The following is a 7,659-nucleotide window of genomic DNA, read 5'->3' as shown; positions in this document are numbered from 1 at the left end:
GAGAACATTGAAATCTTTACTGAAAAGCAAGGGATTAGTGATAACTCACATATACTCCCTCCGTCCCATACTATAAGAGCGTTTTTGACACTGGCGCTCTTATATTATGGGACGGAGGGAGTACTTTACGAACATTCACGAAACCTAAAATCATCATATTTCGTAATTTTTCATGAATGTCCATAAACTATTTCATTTTCAAATCATATTTAGGATACTCAGTTACGTTTTTTGTGTCAAATTTTTTATTTTGTTTTCAAGTTACCTAACTTCAAATATATTTCTTATCATTTCTTATCATTTCCTTATCCCTGAGTTCTTCAGTGACATGTATCTAATAATCTAAAGCTACACCTTCCATAGTCCAAAGTCCAAACTCATTTGAAGCCTTAAAGCTACATGCATTGCCAATTTGCCACACGACGATATTTCTGAAGCTGCAACTGTGATGAACTGCAAACAGTGACTCTTCTGGGCTGGACTATCTTGCCGATCAGGTGACAGAGGATGCCTCGCTCTCCTTGGCAACTCTGATGAACACATCCTCCAGAGTCGTATCAGCCAGGCCCCACGCAAGAACGGTCATCCTGCTCTTCGCACTCTCCATGACATGGAACACCGCCGATATCCTCACCTCCTGCTTCGGCATCTCGAACTTCTGCGTCCCAGAGATGCGGTACACCCTGCTCACCGCCGGCGAGATGGACTGGACTAGCTTCGCCACCTCCTCCTCAGCCTCCTCACCCGCAGTGGTCGTTATCGTCAGCACATATGAGCCTCCGTACTTGGTTTTCAGCTGGAAAAGGCGGATTGGGTGGCTGCGTTAGCATCTGAAATCATGTGCGAAGATATGATCAACTTATTGGCGTACGTTAATTGTACCTCTCTTGAGTTTCCAATGCACTGCAAGGTACCATCCGCGATTATTCCTATCCGATCGCACAGAACTTCGGCTTCTTCCATTGAATGTGCTGCGAGATTTGTGGAAGTATGTTTTGAACTTTGGTCATGTGATGTCAAGTTCAACATGCACACACACAAAAATGCAGCGATGAACTGATATACTGCTATATGAGAATTGAAGGTAAAGTACTGTACTCGTGAGAATTATGGCCCTGTCCTGTTTGGCAGACTTGACGGCTTTCCATAGGTCTTTCCTTGATGCCGGATCTAAGCCAGAACTTGGTTCATCCATATAAACAACCTACAAATTTCTCCAAGCATGAATGCTCAGAAGCTTATCGAATCGTGAATGAATTCAGTTTATAAATACAAGTACCTTAGGGTCACCAATTAGAGAGATAGCGACGCTGAGACGACGTTTCATGCCACCGCTGTATTTTTGTACAAGCTTATCGGGAACACCACCGTCAAACAAACGCACACTTTTCAGAGATTGTTCGATAGCCTGGAAAGAATTTATGTGTGGTTTTTATTAGTTTTTTCTGTACGGAATGATAATTTGGTTTTTATCCAAAAAAACTGGCAATATGTGATGATAAAACAGCGAGTTCTCTGCACAATATGTGAAGATAAATCGAGTTCCAGAAAAAAGTACATGAGTTGAATATGATAATTCTTGCCTGGAAATCATGGCTGCATCTGTACACTAAAATCTGTATCAGTTATTTTGGTTTCCACCTTTATATTGAGCCTAGGTATATACTGACTTCTAAATTTTCCAACAAAAGATTTTATATCTTAGATTTTGCATTGGCAAATTTGTACAAGTGTACAGGTTGGCTCAGAACATATCAGCCCTATAGGAAAATGATGTGTTCAGCTTTAATCAGCTGGTCAGGGAAATGACATTATGGTGCTTCAATGTTAAGTGGTAAATGGTGACAGAAGTCAAGTTCATCATATCCATGCATGGAAAATATCACTATATTAGATATATTGTAACACATTACCTGAGCTAATTTTGCACCCTTCAGTTTCTTGAGCCTGCCGTAGAACATCAAATGTTCTCGGCCAGTCAGATTTTCCCAAAGCAAGCTGCATGGTGATATTCGAAGGAGGGTAAAGCAATCAATCACAAGTTCAAAACTACATGGTCTTACACTAACCTAGAATAAAACTCGAAATAATCTGAGTGAGAGAGATAAGAAAATACTCATGCTGGGGACAAACACCAATTCCTGTATAAATTTTGTCCATGTCCAACCTTATGTCCATTCCTTCGATGTACGCGGTGCCAGACGTAGGTTTAGTAAATCCAGTGAGCTGTTGTCAGGTTAGAAGTCCTTAGTACCGTTTGGGATAGACAGCAAATTCCTCAGTGCAGTCCTACTAGTTCATGAACCCCTAGACATGTTCTTTGTTGCTGTAAAGAAATGTATGGCTGCACTTTTGAATGGTCATATTTCCTGGAAGGGATGTGCTAGGAATGATTTACCTACTACTCCATCCGCTTCACTATATCTGTCCAGTTCATATTTCTAGGAGGCACAATATCTATAATGATATATAATAAAATCAGACTATGCTTTACCCCAGTTGGATTCTGATGAAGGTAGCCCTATAGTAAATTATGGTATCTATAAAGTTCATGCTTACCATGTTGATGAGAGTGGTTTTTCCAGCACCATTTGGACCAAGAACACCAAAGCACTGCCCACGTGCCATTGAAAGGGACAACTCTCTGACAGCAATTTTCTTTGAATTGCCATCTTTTCCAGGGTACACTTTCTTAAGGTTGTCACATATGACTGAATAACTACCATTTGGTTCTTGTAAGAGCTGTCCAACCATCACTCTCTGTAAGGAAATATGCAAAGCTACGTTAGTATGCCATTGCGATTCGGCAAAAAAAACATACAGACACATTCAAGCAGGACTAGAATTTCAACCTATATGATTACACTCTAGGTTAAGCAGTTATAACACAGTATACAGCAATGATCATAAGGCTAACAGCAATGAAGTTTGTTACGATGTAGAAAAGGAGAAAAAAAATATCGACACGACAATGTTAACAAACTGTCCTACTAGTTCGTGTCGATATTTTTGTTAACCTTATAACAAAATCAATCAGAGAACCAAGAGCTATTTTTTGTAAGGAACAAAGATAGCACACCTCTTTGATAACATCTGTCCTCTCCATTTCAACGGAAGCATTGAACTCTTGAATCTGTGTGGTCTGCTGTTGAGCAGATTGAGAACGGTTCCCAGCCCGGCGAGAGTGAAGAAGTAATACTGCTTTTCTAATTCCACTTTGAAAGGAACCAAAGTGATCCAGATAGAATGATAATAAAAGGAATAGGATCCATTCAAGTACCATTATGGTTAAAACACTCGCCATTCCATTTTTGGGATCATTCAGGTCACTCCACTGCATCCCCGTGCGGTCAATCTGACTTACCAGCAATGCAGATTGAGAAAACTCGTAGACAATGCGGTACAAAGAAAATGGAGGGAAAAGTTCCAAAAGTATAATCCAGCTTCCTTGAAATGAACAAATATAAAATTGCCACACAAATTATTTGAGTGATGGAATAAAAGCTTACGATCAAAGAAGCCCTAAAATCATAATGTCAACTGCATGATGAACTTTTACAAAGATAAACTTGCATGCATACTTGAGATGAAAATGTCTTCGATATAGGGCTTGAAAAAATAATCTGCTATAAGGCCGGACCCAAATACGTAGAAATATCCTGTCACTGCAGCGTGGTATGTCAACTAATCAGTGTAGATAATTTCATGCCATCTGATGTACTGGATGTTACTCTTTATGGAAGCATACCAGCAGCTGTTCTCACATTTGAGAAGCATGTTGCCATAAGAAATGCAAATGAAATTTGCAAGCTCATATAAGCAAGGTAGAACACAAACTGTACGCCATAACTATTCAGTCGAAAGAATGTAAAACCTGAAAAATAGAGATGGAACTATCAGAAATGTCCTTGTAATTTATAACTGTTCGACGACATTCCTTTATAAATGAAATTAGCACATTGATCAACCTAACCATGAACAACAAAACTTGGTTCAATACCAATTCCCAGATTATCAAAGAGAAGTAATTCTTATATTTTATTGCACAAAAAATACATCCATCGTAATAGAAGTATTATCTTACCAAACACAGTACCAAATACCATGAAGGACAGCAAGTATAGCATGGACAGAAGAATAAAATAGCAATAGGATATAGTCCAATATGGCAAATCACCAAGACCATGCATCTTCATCATAATCCTAAGCTTCTTTTGCTTCTCATATACAATGTTGGTCAAAATTACCTGTAGCAACAATTCATTCTTCTATAAGCTAAAAGTTGTTACCGTATTTATTTCCTTGTACAACTGTCAGAAAACAACATTCCAAAATATTCAAATCGACTGACGTTAAAAATAAATTCATAAAGACCTGCCATACCGGGAAAAGGAGCTGGATAGTCAATACATAAGGCAGCGGTCCTATCATTGAAGTTAGATCGAATGTACCCCATGATCGACCTGCTCTAGGCATTTCTTTAACAAAATCGAATGATATCTTCAGACCATTGCCTATTAAACGAAGGTATGCATTTGAAGCCTGCAAAATGAAACTTTGTGAAGTGGTCTCAAAAATAATTTAACAATGAAGGCAATAGTACGTGAACCGAGTCTGTGACATGAAGAACCAAGAACACATGTATGTTAGTATGACAATAAATTATTTGTAGAGAACTGAAAGGTTGCGATACACAATTAAGCAATCAAAAAGGTTATCGCAAGAGATAGTGTGTACTAGTCTTCTCTACATTGAGAAAAATCGTACCATATTTGTTAACCGTGGAACTTGAAGCAGTCTAGGTATATTCCCTCCAAAAAATTGGAAGGCAGGGATTGGAAGGCCATTATAAGCATCAAACTCGTACGTCGAGTTATATGAAATGATCAAGTTGAAGTTGCCCTGATCAGAGCTTAAGAAGTCATATGCTGCAGACAGTGTAACTTGATGTCAGCGACTAGTAGAGTAGAAGAACTGATTCATGTACACAATCTAAGATGGAAATTTCTGACCTGCAGCGATTTCATTGCTCCTGTTCGTGTAGCCACTATATAGGTCATCACTGATGAGCCACGAACTGTCGCGCCAGAGCATTAATCCCTCCGTGCAATCCACATCTATTCATGGTCTCAGTAAACATCAGAAATAACTAGAATGCACTACACATGGGTGAAATTGCCAGATGCCATGACAGGACACTAATAATCCAGTTATGTATGCTAATATCAGAACAGCTGAAGTCGTTGGTGCTGTGAGTTTTTCTACTAAGCCATCATGTGTTCATTGTTCAGTAAGTGGTACAACGTTTTACCTTGGACGAGAAGAATTCTTTTTACCTCGGGTCTCAATTTCATTGCCGTGTACAAATGAGTATGAAAGCGTCAGGTTTGGAGTGCATTTGTTCTGAAGAAAGGAGTCCGCTAGAGAACTGCCTGAATACCCCGGATAGCTTGCCTGCAGTTTTCGATACGACACGGAATTGCCTGAACATCAAGTATTATCATTCAAAACACATGGCTCAGGGAATCGAAGCTACCAGCACGAAATCGGCTAACGCGGAGATGTCGTCGGCCGACACGTTCACCGATGCGTCGTGAACCGGGATCATGTTATCCATCGCACCTGCGATGAGCAAAAATCATGTCAAAAAACCACTCACCAAGTAACAGAAACAGAGTTACGGCATACTTCCGACGAAGGACTGGTTGGTGCCGGTGACGAGGAACTTTGCGGCGCACAACCCCAGCGACCCGCACGACGCGCCGGGGGGACCGCCGCCGAACTGGCTCGTCGACGACGGCGGGATCTGCACCACGGGTGGCCATTTGGACGCGCGAGGCTGCGGGCAGTCATCCGAGCACGCCGGGCCTCCCGTGGTGTTCGCCGGCACGACGGCATTGCTGCAGCTGCAGTTGAGAGGGGTGGTGTCTCGTTTGACCGCGCGGTTGATGGCGATCTGCAGGCCTCCGATGCCCGCGCACAGGATCAGCGGGAAGAGGATGAGGCAGCAGTTGGTCTTGCAGGCGCGCCTCTGCCGATTCGATTTAGTAATCAGAGAAAAATAATATTTTTATCCCAAAGAATTACTACTCCCTCCGTCCCATAATGTACTAATGTGAAAAAAAATACAAATTTCCCAAATAAACATACAAATGATATGTCATGGAGCAGTACTGCAGAATTCTACAGGAGTTTAGACACGACTTTTTAAAAAAATGGTTTAAAGAAAAATTGAACTTGTCCTTGTTAAATAACTGTAGAATCCCACAGTACAAGCTACAGTACTCTAGATTCCTAGAATTATACAGGAGTTTAAAGAAAAAAATGTTTTGAATTATCCTTGTTAATTGCTGGGCTCTTGGCATAGAAATTTGAGAGCTGTAGTTGTATGATCCATAGTTCCAAACAACGGCCATAGCATAAATTCTGATTCTCTATAAAAAAAGAAAATTGTACTCCTACGTGTGAAAGAGGCTGAATCATCTAAATCGCTGGTTTGGGGTTTGAAAGCAAGATTTCTCTGATTGCAGCGGAACTGAATCTTGAAACCAAAACGATGCAGTATGTATTTACTGGAGTACAGTTTTTCCGTTTGCGGAATTAATTGCTTGATAGTAGGCACAATTAGGATTGATGCTACGCTGAACATTTGTGTCCTTCCCACCAAAAAAAACATCACGAAAGATGCATTTCTGTCACAGATTCCTGGTGCATGGCACCCTCCCAGTCCCATCTCACGGCCAATTGCGCACGCAACGCAAAGAGCACAAGAAGAAGGCAAGATAATTCTGCGCGATGGGATTCGAGTTCCACACGAAACTACTCCACGGAGAAGGAGAAGAGAAAGATGGCATGGGGCGCGTCACCTGGATCACGAGGTTCTTCCTGAAGAGCGCGTTGGTCTGCTGGAGGCTGCTGGAGCCCATGTCGCCTCGCCTCTCCTCTCCTCGGAGAACTCGACGAGACAGACGGAGGGGAGCCACCGCACCTGTGCTGGTTTTTAGAGTGTCCAGCCGGCCGTGTGGAATGGCGAGTCTGCCCTCTCTACGGAGTTTACCGTGGTCGTGGTCGTCACCGTCGAGGGGGAGACCGTCCTTTCTTCCAGCCGGAGGTCAAGGCCCGGTCTGTCTCGTTCGCTACCGAGTGGCACATTTGGCATCTTGCGTTGAGTCTGCATTGGGTTCTCTGTTCGTTTTCGTCAGACCTCGAAAGGAAATCCTCCAAAGGATGTCTCCGTATTGATTGTATAGGAGATAGTACTATATGGTATTTAATGAATGCTAATTTGTCCTAGTACAAGAACAACATAGTACGAGCTCAGCAGGGGTGGGGCGCCGTATTTTATTGTGATGGTTTGCTGATGGTCACGGCCGTGGCAAATAAATTACCGAACCGCCATGGACATGCAGGTTCCTCGTCAGAAGGATTAAACAAAAGTTTATTTGAACCTAGATTTAGCCGATGAGTAGTCATTTAAGCTATGTGCTTCCTTCCAGGCGAAGGTCTCTCTTTCACACCCTTATGTTGATTTGGTAAATCAAGAAATCCTTTCGTCCTAAAATAAATGTTTCAACTTTTGTACTAGTATAAAGTTGTACTTGTATTAAAGTTGAGATACGTATTTATTTTGGGTCGAAGAAAGTGGTACTATAATTGATT

The 7,659-nt window shown here is 41.5% G+C and overlaps 1 protein-coding gene across 1 annotated transcript; it reads right to left on the bottom strand.

Moving 5' to 3' along the window:
• Positions 1–266: 266 nt before the first annotated feature.
• LOC125512278 (ABC transporter A family member 7) lies at positions 267–7,053 on the bottom strand. The gene is made up of 18 exons (XM_048677375.2): positions 6,867–7,053; positions 5,689–6,031; positions 5,537–5,622; positions 5,337–5,454; positions 5,013–5,117; positions 4,768–4,928; positions 4,384–4,542; positions 4,085–4,247; positions 3,749–3,874; positions 3,582–3,665; positions 3,080–3,447; positions 2,560–2,760; positions 2,117–2,226; positions 1,914–1,998; positions 1,280–1,408; positions 1,099–1,204; positions 883–971; positions 267–796 (listed from the first exon to the last, which is right to left on the bottom strand). Exons 1-18 carry the CDS (start codon positions 6,924–6,926, stop codon positions 494–496), a joined length of 2,796 nt encoding a protein of 931 aa, XP_048533332.2. The 5' UTR covers positions 6,927–7,053; the 3' UTR covers positions 267–493.
• Positions 7,054–7,659: the final 606 nt, after the last annotated feature.

This window comes from Triticum urartu, chromosome 6A, assembly GCF_056163025.1.
Source record: "Triticum urartu cultivar PI428250 chromosome 6A, HENAU_Tu73, whole genome shotgun sequence".
Taxonomy (NCBI): Eukaryota; Viridiplantae; Streptophyta; class Magnoliopsida; order Poales; family Poaceae; genus Triticum; species Triticum urartu.
The sequence above is the reverse complement of the archived record's forward strand: the minus strand, read 5'-3'. Positions and strand labels throughout refer to the sequence as shown.